This window comes from Helicoverpa armigera, chromosome 24 (genome assembly GCF_030705265.1).
Source record: "Helicoverpa armigera isolate CAAS_96S chromosome 24, ASM3070526v1, whole genome shotgun sequence".
Taxonomy (NCBI): Eukaryota; Metazoa; Arthropoda; class Insecta; order Lepidoptera; family Noctuidae; genus Helicoverpa; species Helicoverpa armigera.
The window spans coordinates 5,770,839-5,795,356 of NC_087143.1; the positions used below are offsets into that span (position 1 = coordinate 5,770,839).

Genomic DNA, 24,518 nt, shown 5'->3' on the forward strand with positions numbered 1-24,518 from the left:
TTTGACTTTTATTAATGAACCTGGATGATCATTTTGTGTGCAAAGGCCCAAAAATTGATATTGAATACAATAAAGTGCCAAAAGCTTCGTGATAACCGTAATGCTACATTCAAAAAAATACTCGTGATAATCTATACACATTGAACAAAAATCACCTATTAAAATTAAGTCAAGGAAAAACAAAGCAATAACAGCCAAAATAATCCCCGTGAGGAAATTAGGCACAATACTCATGACTCAAAGCAAACAAAACATTTATTTTGAGTTCATACTTATGTGAATCCCCTTATCACTGGATACGGCCTTATTTGACCCCGCAATTACTACAAATATTACGTTGAACTTTTAAGTTATTGTGTTTATTTTTGTATGCAAAGTATTTTTCTTATCAACGATGCTAATTTTAGTTTAGCTTACTAGATCAAAGCATCTTGCTCCTATGTTTCTACTAACATTGATGTTATCTTCAGTGTAAGCCTTATAAATTCGAAAGTAACTGTCTGCTTATACGTATGTTGTTCTATTACTCCAAAAACTCAGAACTAAACTAGAACGAATATTTTTCACTGGGAGATATCCCATATGACCAGGTGTACGAACTGCTGGCTTAAACTCTCAGTATCAATAAACGGTTATAGACAATCTTTCTTACTGACTGGTACCTCTTTTTAAAGGTGCTGTCTAAAAATGAATAAAACCATCTCAAGAAGACTTCAGCTTACTAACTCGAAATATCAATCCACAACGGTGATCCATTTTTTTATCACGTTGAACAGTAAATAAATCAATGAAAGTACTATTTGTACATCGAGTCACTAATCTTTCTCTGGAACAACATCACTTTTATCCTGTTACAGCATTTTAATAGCTTCGTTAAGAAAAAGTATCACCTCTGAGTCACCGTATATTTTCAAATGAATCCCCTAAGCCTTCGTTATAGGGAGTTTCCCGGAGACACAGCAGTGGGTATATATGATCGCTCCGGGACTGAGATGCTACAGAATCTTACAGTTCCTTGTGGAGTTAAGAAGTAAACTTGCAAGAGGTATGTGCATAGAATAATTACAGGTTAACTTTTTATTTCTGGGGTAGTTAAAGAGTCCAATGATTCTTTCAAAATTCTATTTATTTTTAAGAATGGGACGTTGGTACTTTATAATTTTGGTTGTATTACTGGGCAATAAAATCTAAAATACTTTCTAAGTCGTTTACGTGAAAACACGTTTTAAGTACTTTTTTTTAAAGACATTTTGATCCATTTTAACTACTTATTTGCTACACAAACACGTCATATAAACAGGACAACAAACAAACTGAGAAATTGATGTGCAGCAAGAGACTCAGCTCAGTAAACTACATTAGTATAAGTCCCATCACACAAAGCAGTGACATTCTTTTACATTACCAAGGGATCTTCTCATTACCATTGCTTCTTAAATACCTATTGCCATTCTTAACATTTACTTAAAATATTTCTTTTGTTTCAGTTCATCATGCAGTCTACTTTTTTATTATGTTTCGCTGCTGTGCTTGCATGTGTGTGTGGTCGTATGACCACTCCCGATGTGTACAAAGGAAGGTAAGGTGATCTTCTTTATAAGAAACTTTTTCCCATCATCATCCTCCGAGCCTTTTCCCAACTATGTTGGGGTCGGCTTCCACTTTTTCTAATACTTAAAAAGTATAAAAGATACATTTAAAAGTATAATTTTCTTATTATCTATTATTACTGCTTTCTTTACTGTGGTCCTGATTTATGCACGATGCTCCGTTTGCGAAAGCTCTTATTGACTGCTATATACCCATTTATAATGGTGATTTCGATATACTATCTATTCTTTTTTTTAGAATTTAGATGCTTAATTATATTGTTTCTTTTTCAGGCCTCTTCGCGAACAGCTTTCAAAAGTAGCCCGTCACGCTCGAGATGTGAGTTGGTCGACTAACGCTGGTAGGGGTCAGGTCTTCGGAACTTTGGGCAGCACTGATGACTCTCTATTCGTAAGTAATATTTGTGTTAAAAAATTCTTTCTTAAACCTCTTTATAAGTGAAGTTGATTGAGGTATCCTGCAGTAAATTAATTGGTAAATAGGCTAGGAGATTGTTGTAAGGCAGATTTTGCTTGTAGTTTACAAACAATATAAACGAAAAATAATTCGAAATTTCTCCCGTAATGTGCAAATTTTAAACCAGAAAAGGGCAAAACCGTAGCAATCATACGGGGTTCTTAATGGCAACGAAACGAACCCAAGTTCGCACGGGATAACAGTATTTTCCCACTATTTAATGCATGCTATTAAACACATAAACCTTCCTCTTTTATCACTCTAACTATTAAAAAACCGCATAGGGACGGAAAAAGCGACTTTGCTTTATACTATGTAGTGATACCATCCGCAGCATGTCATATTAACCTACTACCTTTCTACAGGGTCGTGGAGGCTACAAGCAAGACATCTTTAACGACCATCGCGGTCACCTACAAGGCCAGGCATATGGCTCCAGGGTGCTCGGGGCTTATGGCGACACCACTTCCTTGGGAGGCAAGCTGGACTGGAACAATGACAACGCGAAGGCCAGTCTTGATGTGTACAAGGATATTGGACGTGGTAGTGGCGTAAGTATCATTAAAAACCCTTTTTATGAGACTTTTTATTGCATCACTGTAGAGCACAGGCCTCTTCTAACACCAAGAAGGAATGAGCGTAAGCTTTCCAGAATTTAAATTACTGGTTTCCTCAAAATGTTTCCTGTGTCTTTACTAAGTCATTGTTGGCCAAGTTATACATAAAGAGTTCGTATGGCTCAGAAAAGTTACATTGGTACTTGCCTGACTTAGAATCGAACCGAACACTCGTACTTGAGAAGCTGGTACTTTAACCGCTTGCTTTTGATAATCTTTACCATATAGTATAATGTCAATAATGAGGGATTTCTAGGATGCTTACCTACAAATGTTTCACCCATATTCATATCATCATATTCATCATTAGATGCATAGTAATACTAAAGTCTCACCAAAATACTATTTTTCCAGATGAAGCTATCAGGTGATGGTGTATGGAAACTGGACCATAACACCAGATTGTCAGCCGGTGGTAATCTGCAGAAGAACTTCGGCCATGACAGACCAGAGATTGGCATCCAAGGAAAGATTGAACACGACTTTTAAATAGACTATAAAAGTCTTCATGCACATGACATTGTAAATATATTCATTTTCATAATGATGTCATTTTTTAAAGTCTGTAATACCAAATTGTATTGTGTTTTGAGATTGAGACTTCTTTGTAAATATATATTTTTTGTAAATAAATTCTTTAGAATGAATTTTATGCTTCCTTATGTATTACTCTTATGTACTCTCTACTACTTCCCTTATAACCTTTCTTATCTACTCCCCTTATATGCTTTATTATGTACTCCCCTTTTTGTAATAGCTTTATGTGCTTCCTTATATACTTTATTATGTACTCACCTTATGTACTTCCTTATTTACCTTATTATGCTATATTAGAGACGGCTTCCAATTCAATCGGATACAACTGAGTACAAAGACAAGTTCACAATAATTCTCCTGATTCCTATTCACATTCCCATAATATTTTACACCATCAAATAAACCACTTATTTATTTATCCTGTTACATTATTTAATAGCCTCGCTAGAGTTGAACTCTCGATCTATGAGTCACATCTCAAATGAATCCCCTTTTCTATCGGCTCTGGGAGTTCCCTGAGATACAGTATGCAGTAAGTACAGTCAACTTCAGGTCAGTGGTAACAGTTTTATAGGAAAATCGTACTTATTACTATTGAGTTAAGGTGCATGACAGTTACCACTGATGTGTAGTCTACTGTACGTACCTATATATGATCGCTCCGGGAGAGATCTGGTACAGTTTCTAACGGTTCCTTGTGGAGTTAAGAAGTTGTTTTAAAAGGTATGTGGTAAAAGGCTAAAATTCAAGGTAAAAAAAAACAAGGTTCAACAAAATGAATAAATCGCTACTCATGATTAGTCATAAATACATTCACTTTTATTGATTTGATAGATTTTTTTCCTACGATTCAACGGAGCAAAAAATATTCAGAACACAGTCCAAAACAGTACTTACCGAAGACAAGATTTCTAATGTTTGTTTCTTTCTATTTATTTATTAAATTTTACAGAAAGCTTACATACCAATTACAATTAAATAATATTATGTAGGTAATACGCCCACTTTAAGCGATGAGTATGGGCCTAACGGTCGTTCCCAATAATTTATCCATCTGTTGTTTTGGTTAATACACATACGAATTTCACATCACTTGTATGGGGCTATCTCAATAATCAAACTCAAAATTCACAGATAGCTTATTGAAATCCGCAGCTAATACTACATGTTCTTTAATTCCAGTTCATCATGCAGCCTACCTTCATTTGTTTCTTCGCACTGATTGCCTACGTAAGCGCCCAAGTATATCTGTTACCAGGATATGAGAAGAAAGATGAAGAATTCTATCGAAGGATGAATATGGCACTAGCTAGAGGATCTATGGGACGTACCTGGGAAACTAATGCGGGAAGAGGAAAGGTCTTTGGAACTTTGGGTAGCACTGATACTTCGATATTTGTAAGTACTTTCTTTTCTTTATTATTTCTTACTAGCAAACCGTCTTCTTGAGAATGAAAACCACGAAAATAAAATGTTTGCTCATTCAATATTTGTGTGTTTTTGGGAAGAAATATTTGCAAAGCATATGTAATTTCTTCTTCAAAACGGTTTTTTTACACTTACGAGGTATTTCACTATAGGGTATCTTCGTCTTTATCAAAAACGCGAAAAATTTTTGATAAAATTTTCAAAATGGTTTATGGTCTATCACCAGCATCCACGTATTTCATCTTAGTCTACTGTTGAATAAAATTCTTGCCTGTTATACTAAAAAGTCATTCAATTGTTATTTCGTAGAACCAAACAAAACATAGTGAAGAATGCCTTAGAATAGATGATACATTTGAAAACTTAACATAACCAGACCATTTTCTTAACCAATCTTTCAATAAAATCGTACTTTCTCCAACAGGGTCGTGCCGGCTACAAGCAAGATATCTTCAATGATCACCGAGGTCATCTTGAAGGTCAAGGTTACGGGTCCAGGGTGCTAGGAGCTACTGGTGACAGCAGTGTGTTCGGTGGCAAACTTAACTGGTCCAATGATAATGCTAGAGCAACTGCCGATGTTCATAAAGAAGTTGGGGGTGCGAGTGGTGTAAGTATTGGAGCATTCATTGCATTGTTGATAGTTCCGGCAAATAGCTTAAATGTTAAGGCCAAAGTTTCGTTTGGAGGTATCTGTATCGATGTTTTTAAGATTACTCACGTTGTTTTTTAATGATTGCTAAAACTTGAGGTCTAGCGTAAATTACCATTCTAGAAGAAAAACGCTCGATTTAGGGCTTTTTCGACTTTCAGATGAGACCTACAAAAATACGACCTTTTTGAGGTCAATACATTTCCCTATCTTACGCAAGTATAGTTACACCGTTCATATTATTATACAGTTCTTCTTAACTCGTATACAGTACCTAGTCCATTGGTACCAAAATCTTCTTAATTACCTTTTATGGAAACTGAACATAAAATCCTTGTATTTCAGATGACTGTCACCGGTGATGGAGTATGGAAACTTGACAAGAACACCAGACTGGTCGCTGGAGGTAACGTGGAAAAGAACTTTGGTCATGATAAGCCTGTAGTTGGATTAGAAGCTAAAATTGAACATGACTTTTAAAGACTATTTCGTTGTATTAAAACAGTATGAGTTATGTTTTTTGGTTAAGTACGTTTTAAAAGGCCTGGTGTTGATACAAAAACTTTTAAACATCTGTTGAACACTTGTCTAAAAAAAGACAGATTATGACGTTGAAATAAGGTCCGTTTTGCAGCCAGTTTTTTTAGACAAGTGTTCAACAGATGTTTAAGTTTTTGTAGTAAGGCCAATAGTTTTCCTGTAATTAATTCGGATAGCACTTAGCTTTCCAGGGGTTTGAAAACTAACCGACCCTTCTTAGTTTTTGATTATGATGACAATCTGACTTTTCAGGCTGGTTTGCACCACTTCTCATTAAATATGATTAGGTACCGCTAAAACCATTTAAATCTTTATTTTGTTTCTTTCAATTTCAAATTGATAGACATAGTAAAGTGTTTTGAATGTTTTTAACAGTTCTTAATTGTATTTAGTGAGCAGTGGTGAAAACTATTCTTAGAACAAAATATCTTTTAATTAAATTAAATTGTACCAATTTTATTGATTCAGTATCTATTATTGTATCGTAAGTTTTTATAGTTACCATATAATATGTAATAAGTACAATAATGTTAAATAGGTATATGTTTAACAGTAAATTGTAAATATTGAAAGTTAAAGTTACATTAATAAGTTATTATTTATATTATTTTGTACATAAGTACACATTTCTTTGTAAATAAATTTTCTTGACCTTTATAGCCTGATTTTTTGTATTATTACCTAAACCTTGAAACTGCAGTTATGAGTTGCAGCTATTCGAAGTACGCACTTACAAACTTTCTCTTCGTAAATACCTTATCCTTTAACTAAAATAATCCCTCTAATCTTGATTCCAAAAGCTTTAATGCCTCGAGCGTCCACTTATCAACACACATACCCACACTTCTTAACTAATTTAATAATTCAACGGCCATCGCTCGGCCACGTTCGGGAGCGCTCGGCAATGCTCGGCAAACGGCAAAACTTTGATAATTACTGGCATTCCTGTACTAGAATTGCTTGTTTTTGCTGCAACACTGTTTGCAAGTATGCGGGTTATAACTTTAAGCTATTAAAAGGAATGTGAATTATTTTGTTGGGTTCTGTTTTCTGGTCAGTTTGGTTCCTCTCAAATACTTAATAGGAAAGTTTAACTTAATGACACAGTAACACTGAAAAGTGGCGAAAAAATCTATGAGACGAACACAAAAGAATAATAAGTGCAGATTAAGCAATAATAATTAAGTACTTAATTAGCGACTTACGTACTTACAGTTCCCGCCACATAATTTGGCAATTCTGAAATATGGAGTTCCTTATTTATTTAAAAATATTAGTTAGGTCACTGTGTTAGCTACTATCACCTAGGTATTAGTTTTATATGGAAAGGTGCAAAGCAAGTAATAACCAAAACATCTGAATACCTAAAGATTAAGATCAAAGTTAGGAACTCGACTTTACCTATTTACAGCCTTACTTATAAAAATCAACAAATCATCTTCTAAGCATTGTTTTAAGTAATTACTACTTAAAGCCTTAAGTAGTGATTAAATTATTTTGACCTATAAACGTTGCTTAAGCATGTCTTAAGTAATGAACAGATAATGACATAAAAACATACTAATTTCTCAACACTACCGGAATGTTGGTAGCTTAAAAAAATATTTGTCATCAAAACGTTGTGTAATGGCAACAATGGCATCCGTAAAATATAAAATTAAAAAGTTGAGCTGTCAATAAACCGGAAATGAAAAATCAGCTGGTAAGAATCCAGCCATTTTGATAATTAGCGGGTTAAACAAGGGTGTGAGGCTACTTAATTTGACAGCTCATTTAAGACATTGCTTAGAAAATGATTTATTTCAGCCACGTTTATAAGTAAGATTTTTTCTTAAACATCTCTTAAGTATAACTTATTATTTTATAAGTAAGGCTGGTAGTTTTTATACATTGGTCATAATTTTTTGAGAAAAATCAAGGAAGAATATATTGTTTTTGCTACTTAGATCGCCATCTAGGTATTGCGATTTGAAGCTCTAAGAAGAGCAATGGTTGTAGAAGTACATAGAAGTACCTAGTTTTATATGAAGAGACCTCCTGATTTAGTAAGAAGAAAGAAAATAGCAATTTACATACTATTTATTCATTCGTTTTGCAATACTTACACTAAGATAATTTCGATGGAAAACTGATGTTCAAGTATTCGTATTTCATGCTGCAGCGCCATCTATGATAAATAGTGGTAACTTCATGTGTGAGTAAGCCCGCCACGCGTTACGTGGAAAGCTAATGTTCTATAATTTTACTAGATGGCGCTGGCTTAAAAATTGAAATACTGCAAATGTTTTTTTCCTTATTTTGTTTCTAAATGATCGCAATGACTATAAATTAATATCTACTAATAAAAAGTCATTTTATTTGTCCTTCTTTTTTTGTGTTTATTTTTCTGAATCTTTATGAAACTTCATACAAGCAAGAAGCAGACGTCACATTAATATAATTATCCTATCCCAGAAATCTTAGAGAAATCAGTGTATCTCACTATAAAAAGTAACCAAAAAACTCAACATAACTTCCACTTTTTTTATCGTCTCGATAAAAAATCGGTAATAGGTACCTAATCGATTAATCGGTGTCAGCATGACTTATCGTTACACTAATAACGAAATCGATTATCCACGTTTTTTTTGTTTACATTTTGTTTGGGACTTGAAGATGGCCGCCCATTGCGATAATTTTAGATGGGTACCTATTTAAGTAGTAAATGGTTCTACATTATGTAGGTAGGTACTAGCCATTCCCAGAATGGTTCCTATGTAGGGGAAACTACATATACTTTTTTGCATAACCCTGTAATAAAGCTTATACTAATCAGGGACAATTTAGCATCCTCACTGTAAAAGAATTAAATTGGTTTTCAATTTGATTAAAGGTCTAAGTACATTCAAATATTTTTGTATAATTTATTTAATTCAGGAAATATATGACGAGCACAGCTAGTGAAATGCCAAAGAAGGTAAGTAGGTAGTTATACCTACAACTCGTCAAATTATATTCAAAATATTCAAAAATTCAGACGACCGCCAGACGTCTACTGATTTTGACCGATAAACCCCGTCTAATATAATCAATGCATAATCATTTTTACAGTTGAAAGTCACCAATCACCTTCTAATATGAATAACGACTTGCATCAAAAAATATTTATGTATGAATTAATATTTTATTTACAACCAGTTGCTGTTATGTAAGTGAATGTAAGGAATTAAAGGGGCATTGACATCAGCGTAATTATTTTTTGCCGATGCATTTTTGATAGTTGAAAATTAACACTAGTGAATATTAAAATAACTACATCTGTAAGTTTGTAAGTGTGTATGGCAGCGTAAAATCTGGATTTGAGATAATTTCATGACCATCATATTCTACAGGCTATAATATCATTGATTAATAGGACTCCTTTTAAAGTACATTGAATAGCTCTCTCTTCAGCAAACCATGATACAAGAGATGTATAGGTTCATTATGTCTGATGTTGTAAAGCTTTTGAAAATATTAGGGGCTTAATCTGATCGTGGTTGTTTATAAACTCTTTACAGCCTTTGGAGAATGTTTCCTTATATTTTTATGCATTCGATTCTGTCTGATGAATCAACGTAAGAATAAATTAAAGAAACCAGATGCGAAACTAGTTTGAAGCTATCTATTGTTGCAACTAAGAAATGCAGACTGCCAAACAGGTTTAGTCTTTGGAATCTACTTCCTATAGTTTAAAAGATTTTCAATAAGCATAACTGTTCTAAACAGTGATATTTTACATCCAAAAATACACGCTACTTACTTAACATTTCATAATCATCATCATTTCAGCCATAGAACGTCCACTGCTGAACCTATGTTCAGCCATGTAGCATGTAGGCCTCCCCCTTAGATCTCCGCAGATACCTGTTGGAGGCGACCTGCATCCAGCGTCTTCCGGCAACCTTTATAAGGTCGTCTGTCCACCTTGTTGGTCCACTTAACATTTAAAGTATGTACATAATTAATTTTAACAATTCATACTTACATAATAGTAATTTACATGGTGCAACCAACATTCACAAAATAAAGAAAAAAAAACATCAAAAGCATTGCCGCTCAGCCATTCGTTGAATTCAAATTAAATATTCAGATTAGATGAGGTAGTTACTGCCAACGGTAACTGGGCCAGTTAGTGTAGTAGCTAGCAATAGTTTGATTTGATTTGATTTTAGTCAGTAAAAGTCTGACACTCCCTCACCACTGCTAACCCACAGCGGGAGGGGTCATTTGATGATTTTTGACGTTGGTAAAAAAAAGGTTCTTACGGCAACACTACTGAACTGATTTAAATTAAATTTGGTTTTACAGGTACTAGAAGCTCACAAAGGACTTATGCTACTGTTTATCCGGGCGCAGGAAAATGTCCTCCCGGGATACGTATAGAAAGAAAGAAAGAAAGAAGAAAGAAAAACATTTTATTTACGCGAGTGACACAAGGAAAAAAACAAGAGAAAAAACAAAAAAAATGACATAAAAGAATAAAAAAATACGAATTACAACACAGAGTACCTTATAATATACGGAAGTTACAATAATTTACAATTACAATACAGCACTGTTTCTTTCGATTACTGAACTATCTAACACCGACAGATTTTTCTAATTAGACTAGTAGTTCCTGAGATAAGCGCGCTCAAGCAAATAAACAACAGCTGTGTATACTAAATGTCCAGAAAAATCTGATAGTAATCAAACATGAATAACATCACAATCTGAGTAAAAGCAATTCATCCAAATTGTCGGGTTTTTCCGTAGATAACATAAGTGTATCTAATTTGCGAACCTCGTTATATGTAATCGCTTGTAAACAAAAGGAGAATGTTTAAATATATAGACACACTATTAAGCGATCAATATATCATATATGTATATCTACTTGTATACTAAAGTGTAATAAACAGGATTTTTTTTTGTATGTCTGTTTGTTTGTACCCAAAAAGCTTCAAAACCACTGAACCGATTTGAAAAATTCTCTCACTGTTGGAAAGCTACACTCTTCCTGAGTAACATAGGCTATATTTTATCCCGGTATGTGCAGTAGTTTTCACGGTATACGGGCAAAACCACGGGAAGTCGGCTAGTTCGAAATATGCGATTATATCGTGATTGATGTGTAAAATCAATTGTGAACGATTATGTAGATACAGATGGTAAAAGATGGAGTATTATTATATTGACTTGGTCGTCATAAAATCCCAATGTGAGTTGTGCTTGTTATGTTTTCACTGTAAACGGCTGAATATGATGTCACCCAATTGTTTAGCTTAACAACAAATTATGTAAGAATATTTCAAATCAGTTCAGTAGTTTCATAGCTTTTAGGGTGTAGGCAAGAAAAAAATCTTCTTTATGATTAGGTATTAGTCTAGATTCCATCTGAAATAAACCTTAGCGAATCGAACATCATTAATGTTCGATTCGCTACGTACATAGATTTGTAGTATTAATACCTAATTACTTAATTTGTAGTACTAATACATAGATTGCAAAGCAATTGCCACTTTTATATGTTATCTTCATACAAGCTTCATTAATTTTTTAAACCTTCATTAAAACAAAAAAGCGACAGTTCTCAGTCATCCGATATTTGGACAAGCTCTCAATAAGTACAAAGAGAATGTTCAGATTCATCATTTGTCCAGCATCCATTTATGTCAAGCGAGAGGCAAAACCGCAACGGAAGAACAGATTGACAACTTGTTATTATATACTAGCTTCAGCCCGCGACTTCGCCCGCGTAGAGTACGGTTATATCGCGCTTCCAAGAGAATTCTTAAAAAGTCCGGGATAAAAACTATCCTGTGTTCTTTCTCAAGATCAACTCTATCTCTGTAGAGTTATCGGCACGGATATCGAGCCATAACCTTCATCTGCGCAGAAGCGATTTACTGCCTTATTGCCTTATGCGTACGGGTGCGCAAAGCGATCCCCACTCTTCCGCCGAGAGCCCAATATCCGTGCCGGTAACTATACCAAATTTTATTAAAATCAGTTCAATGGTTTAGACGTGAAATCGTAACAGACAGACTGACAGAGTTACTTTCGCATATATAATATTAGTGACACCTAGTTTTTTTTGCTCGGATATATATAAACTTTGGAACTTGATTTGAAGCTTGTTACGCAATGTTATTCAGTGAATGGGTTTTACGATAGAAAATGGGATGGAATATGAAGCAGATGGGCGCTCAGTTTTTTTAGTATCTAGAAAAGTCGTGGTGGCTTAGTGGGTAAAGAAGCAATCTGTCAAGTATGAGTGTGAGGTTCGATTCTAGGTCAGGCAAGTACCAATGAAACTTTTCTAAGTATATTTTGAACATCAAGGGAAGGCACGATTAATTGGTGGGTCCCGGGTGTCTTTAAACTATCTTTAGCAGTCAGGCCAAAAAGGCTTAAGGAGATCAGAGTCGGTCTCTCCATGTAAAACAGTGGTACTCAGCCAACTCCGGTAACACTGGATGCCGATCCCAACATGATAAGGAAAAGGCTAGGCAGATGATGATCATGATGTGTGTTTCGCTTATTATAAAGGCGAATATGATATACTTGTTGGAACGTTGATACGGAATACCTACGTAGTTACTCTGATAATGGATTATTATTGGTTCCAGATAGGCAGGCTCTAATTAATGCAATTTCACCTTTCGTGAACTAAGATACAACTAATGACTATATCAAACTGAAACATAAAAAATAGCTTGTTCTTCTTCTAAATAAAAGAACATCAGTATTTTAATAAAATAACCGTAAATAAAACCAAAACTAAAAACACGATTTACACTCACTTTTTACGTAAAAATTCAGTAGAAAGTAATAGATACGTCCATTTGTATGTAACGTAATAATTTGAGCACAAAACAACTAATGTAGATATAATGTTACCCATTGTTTTATACTGTCAGTGTTAGAGAGGTCGATGAACTTTGTTTGGTAGATAAAGTTTTTTTATTTATGAAAACTTATATGCTATCCATAAATAGTTTAATTAAGTTTAAGCAAGGGCTCGGTATTTATAAGTTCTGAAACACGTTTGTTTGTTAAAAATCTAAACCAAATAGATATACATGTGGAAGTGTCATTACCAAATATCATTACTTATATACTTGTTATGTAATATTGTTGTAATTAAAGTAAACTTTCTTTAAAAAAGAAAATAAAAAAAATTAAGAGTTTGCTATTTGTTTATAAAAAGTTAAAACACATCTAGACATCTACACATGCCAACTTTGATTAAAAATATATAAGGAAGGGCTTAATAACGACTTAAGTAGGTACCTAGCATATTGAGAGTCTAATAAACTTAGGCCTACGGGTTTGTTTGAAAGGTGTATGATGCAGAAGGAACAGAGATGGGCGTTAGGTCACTCCCTCCGACTGCATTACCTTCTACTATTAGGAAATATATAATCAGGTTGTTTAGCTTGAGCTCATTGTTTTCACAAATTCACATCTATCAATTTGTAAAGTATGCACTTAGACGGACTCATGCAAGAAAATATCTGTAACCTGGATATAAAATGAATACCTAACTCATTTCAAAAAGCTCAAAATAAGTCTTAACTTCTAAGCAATAGAGTTGATTTTCCTTCTAACCTTATTAAAACAGACACAATATATTAATTTATGTTCTTTGATTATTTTGTCCGTCTAACATTAATTATGTCAATATGCATTTGACAGACAAAATTCACTTTCGTTTGCATAACGTATGTACTTACTTTCAATAATCTTATTAGTCTACTAAATACATGTAAATTGTTTTGTTGGTCCAGTTATGGCGTCTATTGAAATGGGAAATCACCAGACGACGGCTACCATAGTAGCAGTGGGAGGGAGTGTCAGACTTACCAACTAAGTCTCATCTATGTTCCATCTGGAACCCCTTGAATACCAAGGCCGTGGTAACTACTCATGGGTTCAATTATACCTAAGATAAGGTAAGATTTGTAAAAAAAAAGCTCAGAAACTGATTGTTATTATTTCAATATGAGGATAGTTTGATGATTCATTTCGATGGTGGTTCGACGTCCGATAAGAATCCAATGAAAAAATTACGATGCACTGTCATAGTCCGATGGGTCAGCAATATAGGATACACGAAGAGAGATTTACGTGCTCTCCGATGCACAGATGTATCACCAAGAACTTCCAGACTACGAAATGCTTTATGAAAGTTTCTGAATTCCAAAAAGCAATTTCAGCCCGAATTTTGAGACTACAGGATCAACGGGAAAGTCTCTAGTTATTGGTATATTTGCCACTTTAGATCATCAATCTCTTTATCGCTAAACATTATCTATGCTGCTAAATATTCGTTACTCTTTTCGTCATCTATTTATTTTTACTCTTGCTTCAGCATGGACTAAAACGTAAGTCGCATGCCACTACACATAGGTACCTAACATTACATCATTACATAAACTAGTCCAAAGTCCAAGTTTATTTTCCTCTCAGTTTCCATATCGGTTATTATACCGTATTAAGTTTTTTAATTTCATATCGACTCTTTTATATTTATGATTAGAAAGTAAATTAAAGCATCAAAATAGTTTAGAGAAATGATCTTAAATATAACAGATACATAGTGGATATCGCACATCTTGAATATTAATTATTTTTTACATTCGTTTATTTAATTAAAATACATATTTACATACTGATTTATAAAAATAAAAATTATAATTCAAGTACAAAAATTAACTCTCTATTTTATCATAGAACACAAGCTTACACTTAACCAATTCAGTACGGCACGAACCATAACTTGACACTCCCGATCATTTAAAATCACATTAATTTTTAATCACCGATTTCATAACATCAGTACTGATGATTCATAAAGCGATTGATCCTGAACCCCTTCGAATGAAAGCTGTAAGATGGCAGTCAGAACTAGTTGCTGAACACCACATAACACAAAGTGAGCCAAAAATGAAAAAAAAATGGTAATTGGTACCAAAGAAGGTATGGGCCGCAGTATAGATATAGAGTTGGTAATACCGCACTTTTAAGTGACTTTAGTTTAAAATGATCTGATTATGTGAATTGTAACATTATTTCAAAGAAATCTTAATCTAGATTTACGTAAAAAATAAACTTAATAAAGGGCGTCGAAAAATTGGTCCTCATCGCTGTCACCCGGTAATGTATCCAAAAAGGCTAGCGGCATTGCTACGTTGGATGGCAATGCTTAAACGTTGGCCGAAATAAAAGCAAGTGAATGATTTTAAAGATAAACACTCTTGAATAATAATACCGACTTAGCTAAGTTATTTCAGGCGTAAAAAATGTGGCTTGACTGGCTTGGGTTTTCCCTGTGGAATTTCCGATAGGCTTCTGTAGTTTTTTATAACGATATCTTTAATGAACATAATGTAAGATAAGTGTATCAGGTTGACGGATTTACTTACTACCCGAGTCAAACCAAAATATAATAATACAAAGATCCTTGCTGGAACTACTACGCGCACCCGGTTAAATAGTAAAATGGGCTGTCTAACACTGAAAGATTTTTTCAAATCGGTTTATCATACATATTTTCTGAGATTGACGCGTTCAAACAAAAAACAAACTTCGGCTAATTTATTTACGAGTATAGATAACACTTCAATATTCAAGTATGAATGACCAAACAGCAAATCTAAAATTTTGGGAAATCCAATAATTTGTTAAGGGACAAGGATTGAAACTTGAAATTTATTCAAATGATCCGAATTGTAAATTTATTTGACTGGAGTGAAATTATCAAGGCCCCTTTGTATTTGACCATCTTATTTATATTCATTAGTTTGTATAGATAATGAAACTTTGATTACTAGGGCCCGAGGTTATTTTGGTTTATGTATTTCTGTGGAACTTAATTACTTAGCTGGATTTTCCATTTTCACAGAATTTATGCTTAGATTCATGATTGATTTTGTTTTAATAGGTTTGTACATTTTGAGTTTTAGCTTGTTTTGTGTTTGGAGTTACTTATTGGAATTTTGGCTTTTGGTTGCTTAATTATCTGTTGTCGTTTTCAAATTGTATTTAAAGGGAGATAGAATTTTACTTAGTCGGTACAATTGAAACATACCATTATTTGTACACCTAATTAGTATGAGGAAAAATGGTAAGAATGTGTAACCTTTCAGAAGTTTTTTTATACGTATGATTTTTTTACCCGTTATACGTTCCGAGTGTAAAACCCGGTCGTGTAAAAGCATTGGTAAGTAAAGGCTGCTCAAAATAGGGAAACAAAAAAAACAATTTCATCCTGATTTGTCCAAAATGTGGCCAAAAAAATTTGTGTAACAAGTAACCCAGTTTGCTTTATGCGATCTAAGCTGACATTTTTATTACGTAGCAAAATATATTGCTGTAACAAGAATATGGACACAAAAGACTAATGAGAGCTTAGCGACGATGTTTTTTGGAAATAATTGAGAAAATTGCCGTCTGGTCGATAGAATCAACAAGGTAATTGTATTTTTATTTATTTCGTTTTGGAAGAATAGTTATTGAATACTTGTTAAGAATAAGCGCTTTAACATCTGTGATTCAATATTTATGTATAAGTATAGAATATTCTAAAAAATATTTTTTCAAAAAAATCGTCATAATTACCCGAGCCTTTTCTTAAAAAAAATGATTAAACATTAAAGAAAAATTAAACTAGAGTAAAATTCATGCTAGATCACTTGAACTTGTAAGAGAATAAGTAGGTAGCTTACAATCTTCAATTTATAATATTTTCGATGCGTCTCAATACGATTTTAATTTAAACGTATCTTATACTTTCATCTCATGGACATACAAAGTCAATAACACCAATACCAAACCAATCTGCATACTATCCAAAAAACAAAACACAACATATCACCCAGAAAGACTTAATCAGACATTCGAAAAAAGAACAGCATTAAAAAAAAAAACTTTAAAAAATCTACATCGGTGTCACCAACTCTATAGAATTCCCACCACCTTTCTACCGCGCTCCTCTCAACAACACTCACTTCCGGTCTCTATAAAAATGTTTGTGCATTTGTGGGTAGCTATCACTGCAAGCAACGACGGCAGGCACGCCATACCAAGCTTGAAGCCATGAAGACTTTTGTAAGTGATCGATATTTTTTATCCTTTGAGTGCAAGTGTGTGATGTGTTCGATAGATGGCGTTAGTGAGTTTTGGATTTTCAGTGATTTTTTTTTTGGGAATTTGTGATTTAATTTTGGCAAAAATTATACTTAAGTTGAAGCTTAAAATTAGTTGTCCAAAATGAATTATAGCCATCTAACGATTTTAATTAAATTATTATTATAAAGTGACGTAACAAAAAGTGCCAATGACGAAAAATCGTGACGAAAAAACAGCCGATAAATAAGGATGTGTACGAACAAAATGGTGACAAACCACAAAACGTTTAAAATAATATTAAACTACCATTAAAATAAATTCCTTTGTCTAAAGACATAGTATTACAGACTTTTGATTATAATCAAAATTGCAGTTTAGTAGATAACTTTTAGTTAGCAAATGTTTCTGTTATGTATAAAGAAGGTAATTGTTAGACTCATCGTGATAAAAATGATATAAGTGTTGCTGTAATTAAAACTGAAACAGCAATTATATTACATGTTCATAATGACTTGGAATCTAACGTTATTACATGAAAGCTTGATACAAATATTGAACGAGAAGCAAATAATGATAATACTGATTTAGAAATGGCTTAATTTAAAAATGAAACTAGCGAATTTATTAAAGAAAAATTATAAGAGAGAAAAGCAACTTCTATCTAAACTACTGCAGAGCTTTTAAGTGATACTTAGAAATAAAATATCAATTTATGAGTGTCACGAAAAAGTTATGACAAATTCAAGGTTGATAAAACCAAAAGCCTTAATTTTACAATTATCCGGAAAATTGCCATCGTCATAAATAGTAAGACGTCAGAAATCAATAAAGTATATAACGAGTACTAGTATTCAATTAGTCCAATCATAATCATCAATCAATTTCTTACATTGTAGACGACAGCTTATAACGTAATTTTATTGGCTACTGAAAAACTTTGTTTTACCATCAGCTTACCACCTTCTGCAACCTTATTTTACTAACAATAGAGTCCAAATTCCAATAGCTAGCTTTTCTTGCAACAGTACAAATAATTATGTTTCATGGTAATAAATGTCAGACTATTTTGACTGCCCTTTACAAATTAAAAAAAGCTTTTTGTATGTACTAATTTGTAACAAATTGGGACTTCTAAAGTTAAGCGTTGAGTACTAAAGTTTTGAGTTCATTAGTGCTTTCTTAATGGTTGCTATTTATAGTTATTGTATCAAAAGAATTAAAACTTACATTGTCATTATCGTTAATAACGTTTATGTTGACAATAATTTCAAGTGGGAACACGATTTTTATGTATTATTTGGTGCGACAGTCGTTATTTCTCTAATTCGTGTGTTTAGATGAGAAAATATTAAAGAACCCGAAGACCTCAATAGAATCAAAATATTTCATAAAAGACACTTTTTTGCGCTCAGCTTTTTCATGTCTTATAATAGAATTAACAATAATACAAACTTATACAACAATCTCCGTGACTTCAAAGCTTTCTCTTAAAATTTCAACCAAAAATCGCCAGCTACCGATTGTACTGATAACTTAATCTTATTTACTTATCCGGGCATCGAACTTAAACCGGTTCTGTAAGGAACAGAAGTAAAAGGGATAACACCTTTACTATCTAAGACCTGTTTTAAAGACATAAAGCTACCTTTCTCTTTCATTAAATACGTATTACTCTCCATATTTACCTTCAAGAGATTTGCTGATACGGAACACAATTTACTTTTAAGAAATCCGTTCACAGTTGCTATCTTGTCGAAGTAATAGATTCTACCAGACGAAACACTGAAAAAAGAGCAAACCAGTTTTTGCTGCTATGAGTCATAAAAATGGTCAAGACTCGACGCTGTTTTTGATCTCATGCATATTAAACACAGTCTGACACTCTACGTTAGTGTAAACGCTATAGAAGTTTCAAAAGAGGTTTAACAATACAAGACAAAAGAATATTCGCTTCAACTTCACTTGTTTTTCATCAATAAATCCGTAATCTTCATTAGCCCTTTCTCCTCGAGGTCCAAAACTTGCACTTACTACGTCAGATAAAAGGGATCTATTGCATCGTAAACCTGGAATTTCCTTAAGATAATTTGCGACATCCATTACTCTGGCTATTCTGTCCCACATAGGCATAGTTGGGGGTGTATCCTTGGCATTCTTCCCTTACATTTTCCGCCTAGTTACCGTTGCTTTACACAGTAATATATCGCCCATAAACTTAGTCACTTTCTTAGTGTATGATGGGTATACTCTGATTTATTTTACCTTGAGTATCTTGAGCTAGATTTTTTCTAAGATAAATAGCGCTTGGTAGATTATTTGTGAGGATTTTTGCTGTTGTATGAAATTATGTGTATCTAGAGCATTTTTATTTATTCCTTTAGTTTTTGTTTAGTTACTGTTTTTACGAATATGAAAAGTTTACTGAGAAACTTTCAGATTTGATAATTTATGTGAATATTAATATGCGAATGTCATTTGTGAATGAGGGTCATTCATCTTTTACAATAATTGCATCAACATGAGATGCAGTCTTGCCGAACGAAATTCTGTATGTCTTATAGAGACCGGTTTAAACACACTAAGATGCCCAATAATCTACAATTTACCAAATAAAGAGCAAAATACCCAACGTAACAGTTGAACAATCCAAAATCCTTTCCACCGTTGCATTTCTATCAAAGCGTTTACCAGCAAAGTCTTCTGAATCCATTCCTTTATCCTTAAAGTCATACATTAACGTTGGTATTGTTCCAAAGTTTTGTTGCTCCATTTGAACGATTTCATCACCTCATTTGGCCCACCTTATTCTGCCGCTGGCGTTGTGCCGAAAACTATTTCGCGGGTTCATTAAAAAGGTTCTTTATAGAGATTGGATATAAGGAATTTTGTCATTTGATCGGCATGTTAAACTGAGTTATTTTTAAAAAGCTGTATATCTGTCTGTTCTTTCGACTGAACCAGTTTGAGTTTTTAACTAGTTGTTGTAATCTAAAGAACTATGTATGTTCGGATAGCAACAAGAAAAATCGGACATTATAAAACATAGCATCACAATCCGCAGCGAAAATTCAGAATCTGACGCTCAAAATTAAAGCTAACGAAAACAAGACCAACAGCAATGCATTATAATATTTTATACCTCAAACTAGAACAAGGGAATCCAACTAATAAACCAACTTCCCAGCATACTAAAGCAACAGTAAAATTGAGAAATTCCTCTCTCGACCAACTCGGATACGATTCTACTCATTTTTTGCTACCGATGAAGGAAATTGCAAAAGCGCTTGTGACACAATTTCCTTGAGCATAATTCGTTATTTATTACATTGTATTACATAAATATGACATTGTTGGATCCGAAAGTTCAATGGCACAATGGCGACCAACAAACCGTGAACGAATGGTTTTTGTATGTGCTCTTTTTGTTTCCATTCCAATGATTGCGAAGTGAGGTGTGATTTAAAAGAATGTTATGCAAATTCTTCCATGTATATCGTTTTATGTTGTAATATCGTCTGAATTGTTCCTTTGAAGTTCATTGGGATTTCGTATTTTGGATTTTTTTCTCTGTTTTATCATATTTCGGGATGTAATTGCTCGATCAAGCGTGGATGCGAGATGTATATTGCTTCCTTTTATCGCAAAATCTTTGGCATATTTTCTTCGAATTGTATCACCATTGAAATTGGTATTTGATGTTTAATATTTTTTTCTTCGAATTTGTTTTATTAAAATTATCAAAAGCTTGTTTTGTGGCTCTTCTCAACGTAAAATTGCCGCTCAACCAACCTCACTCACTCCATCTCAATATATCTCTCAGATCTATAGATAACTTCACAAAAACCCTTCACGTCTAACGTAACAAGCAATACGGATACGGAAACACGTAATATAAGGCAACAATCAACCAAGGTGACCATTAGAAGATCATTAAATAGTTCACCGTTACATCAATGTTTGCGAAAACACTGATTACTCAAAGAAATGTGGTACACGTAACTCTCAGATAGAGTGTTTGTATAATCTAGATTATTATGTAGTCCACCTGAGTGAATTGGTTCTTGATTGATTTAAGCACTATTATTTTTTGAGTGGATTATATTGACAGTGTCTTTTGAATTTTTTTTTAAGTTACACAAGAATGAATTAATATTATTGATGTATTTTTTTAGGTCTTAAATTCTTCTTAGCCATGCTTTTCATCATCATCATCCTCCTGCCCTTATCCTGATTTTATTTGGGATCGGCGCAACATGTTTTCATTATTTCGAAAACTATCATTTATTTCATGTTATATTTCTGATAATTCATCCATTATTTTTCTACTCTCTTTATGGTTATTACGAGTGTAATTTTATAACAATAAATAAAGAAAATAAAAGATATATTTTCTTGCTTAAACTAATGATTGCTGACGGGAAGTCTATTCATACTGAAGACATCCGGATACACAGTAATAATAATGTTTTTATTTCTTTTCTTTCTTACAACAATACAATGTTGATTAGAAATGTTATAATTTGTCACAAATGTCATGATTTGTCACTAGTGTCATCTGCAAAAATATTGAATTTATATTGTAACTGATTAAGTAATAAAGACACCGAATTCTAGCAATTGAATTTAAGAGCTAAATACTTTTGATTGAATAGACTAGCAGTTTCTATGGGAACTACTGCTCGTATTGGGATAAAATACAGCCCATGTTACTCGGGGAGAGTGTAGCTTTCTAACAGCAAAAGAAATTTTCAAATCGATTCAGCAGTTTTAGAGGCTTTATTATACATATTAGCATCATTTAATTACCTTCAAATATTGTTATGATAACATCAAGTTGGATTATTATTCTAGAATGCATCTTATTTTGACAGGCCAGTAAAAATGAAAGGAATAGCAATTGACATGAAAGGCGATGTTACGTAATTAGACTGTTGGATAGTTCTTGAGTATATAAGTTGAAATTAATTCGACAATGAAGTAGGTAGAAAGGCGTTTATTTTGCAGTGAAAGGAGATTGTGTGGTCGACGCGTCCTTTTTTTTTTGCAGCATAGTGTAGAATTAATCAGAAAGGCAACTTAAGAGCTGGTATAAGATTTTATATTCTTTTTTATATCATCAATGCTATTGTATATACTTATGAAGACTGTTCTTATTATTGAACAGTGTTCATGTTAAAAAATATATGTCTTCTATAGAAAGAAAATTACCAGGATAAATCATGATAAATATGAAGTAAATACAATTTTTATTTTGAATGAAAGGAAGTGAAGATTAATGATTTCTAAGAATAGAAAAAAATACTGTTGCATTGGTAGAAAAAATTCTTTGATAAATAATCTTATACAGAACCTATTTTACTTTGTATATTTTTTCAGTTTTATCGAGAAATATATAAAAAGTTGTTCAATAAAAAAACATAACGATATTTGATACAACCAGGAATTTATTAAAACCAAATTCCACAAACCAGCTTTATATTTTTTCGGCATTTCAAAATGCAAACATTTATAAAAAGAAACACTTCAAATCGCCGATTGAAGTCGATTCGCGAAACATTAACGCCAAAAAGGTGACTTTAAAAAGAGATTGGCAAAAGTTGTATTTTTTTTCCAGTATTTTTTTACCATTCCAAGTTGGTAATTAAGGCGGTCTTTCAGCTCAAATTGCCTATTAAGACACCGGTTGTTAAGCTGATTTGCTTCTTTTGTTTTTAATTACATTCTTCCTATTACGAAATCTGGTAGCTGATTGTTCTAAATGAGTAGAACGGTCCTATTAAGGTATTCGAAACCTTTTTTTAAAACAATTGTAAACTGTTATTCTCGAGGAATTTTTTAATCGTTGTGTCTGTTTGGAATATTAAGTTGAATAAATTGGGATTACGATGGCATTCAAATGCCTTTCACCCTGTATTTTTAACCCGATTTCTTGGAAGCAACAAGTCCAATATTTTTTATTAGTAGAATTCTTGATGTTCATGAAATATTTCTTTCTTTGCAGGTGTGTTTGTTGCTGGCAGTTGCCTCTTGCAAGGCCGGGTTCGAAGGAGGCTACTCCAATGACGTGGGAGGTGATGGTGGTGGTCACGGAGGCTACGATTACTCCGCACCCATAGGCGGAGGAGCCGACTTCTCAGGCGGACAAGGACACAACCTAGGAGGACTTGGGGGACAAAGCTTCGGGGGACACGACTTCTCTGGCGGACAGACCCACACTCTTGCCCTCGCTCAAGGACATGATCTCGGCGGTCAAGACTTCGGAGGTCAGTTCCACGGAGGTTTCGGAGGCAGCGGAGGTGGCGCTCAGTACGCTGTCCACGAGGGTAACCAGGGCGGCCAGGATTTTAGCGGAGACTCTTACTTGCTAGCCGCTCAGGAATCTGGTCATCAAATCCATGACGATGCTGGATCTCAAGGTGGACATGATTTAGGTGGCCAAGGAAACGGTGGACACGATTTCGGTGGTCAGATCAGTGGTGGTCATGATTTCGGAGGTCAGGGTAACGGTGGTCACGATTTTGGAGGCCAGGGTAATGGTGGTCACGATTTCGGAGGCCAGGGCGGTAACGGAGGTCATGATTTCGGAGGACAGGGCGACGGTGGCCACGGATTTGGACCTCACGCTTTCCCCCTGCAAGACGCTGGCAACGAGTACGGACATGGTGACGGCCACGACTTCCAGGCTCACGCCATCCCTGTTGGCACCCATGTCGATGAAGAACACCCCGTCGAAGTACCCAACTACAAACATGTTACCTTCAAAATCCCTAAGACCGTCCACGTTAACGTGCCCAAACCTATTCTCATTGGTGTACCTCATCCTTACCCTGTCAAGGTACCAGTCAACAAGCCCGTAGCTGTGCCCGTTGAGACTGAAATCTCTATTCCTATTGAGAAGGTTGTGCCCTACCCCGTGGTTAAGCACGTTCCTTACCCCGTTGAGAAGCACGTGCCAATTAAGGTCGAGAAGACTGTGACAGTGCACGTGCCTCAACCTTACCCTGTTAAGATCCCCGTGTACAAAACCATCCACCATCATAAGGAGCATTAAGGAGTAGGAGAACTATGGAGTTCTGTGGAAGAATTTAACGATACCGTACTTGGATCTGCGAAGAAGATTTTATTTTGTTTTACCTCCAATATTTTTCTTGTTTAAACTGTAAGGCTGATTGATAAATTCATTCAAGGAGAGGTTATAAAGAAAGAATAGTTGCTATTAAGAGTTGTATAAAATTGTTGGTACGGATAGTTAATTTTTCCACGAACAGAGTTCAATTGAGTGCCTTGTAAATATTATTTTGTTGTTTAATTTTAAGTCATTTTCAACTGTTCATGTTGTAGTTGATTTATTTATTGTATGTTGTTGTTGTTACTGTTGTTATTGTTGATGTTGTATGTTGAATAAACGTATACGATTGTTAAAGATTTACTTTGTTGTTTGGATTTATCTTGCTCCCCTTCAAAGTCTTCTTTCTGCACTGTTCCAAAGTTATTTGCTATCATCGAAATATGCATTCCGCTTCCATTCCTCTCTGTCTGCT

The 24,518-nt window shown here is 34.0% G+C and overlaps 3 protein-coding genes across 3 annotated transcripts; all 3 read left to right on the top strand.

Moving 5' to 3' along the window:
- Nucleotides 1-1,872: 1,872 nt before the first annotated feature.
- LOC126056544 (gloverin) lies at nucleotides 1,873-3,331 on the top strand (the record flags this gene model as incomplete). Its single annotated transcript, XM_064041022.1, has 3 exons — nucleotides 1,873-2,001; nucleotides 2,433-2,618; nucleotides 3,039-3,331. Coding segments are annotated over 3 exons (450 nt in total), but the record flags the coding sequence as incomplete, so codon positions are not given.
- A 471-nt stretch (nucleotides 3,332-3,802) lies between these two features.
- LOC126056543 (gloverin-like) lies at nucleotides 3,803-6,246 on the top strand. Its single transcript, XM_064041218.1, has 4 exons — nucleotides 3,803-3,944; nucleotides 4,404-4,619; nucleotides 5,074-5,259; nucleotides 5,647-6,246. Exons 2-4 carry the CDS (start codon nucleotides 4,410-4,412, stop codon nucleotides 5,779-5,781), a joined length of 531 nt encoding a protein of 176 aa, XP_063897288.1. The 5' UTR covers nucleotides 3,803-3,944; nucleotides 4,404-4,409; the 3' UTR covers nucleotides 5,782-6,246.
- Nucleotides 6,247-16,802: 10,556 nt separating this feature from the next.
- Nucleotides 16,803-24,113, top strand: LOC126056613 (uncharacterized). Its single transcript, XM_049850230.2, has 2 exons — nucleotides 16,803-16,956; nucleotides 22,979-24,113. Exons 1-2 carry the CDS (start codon nucleotides 16,945-16,947, stop codon nucleotides 24,026-24,028), a joined length of 1,062 nt encoding a protein of 353 aa, XP_049706187.1. The 5' UTR covers nucleotides 16,803-16,944; the 3' UTR covers nucleotides 24,029-24,113.
- The last annotated feature ends 405 nt before the right edge of the window (nucleotides 24,114-24,518 follow it).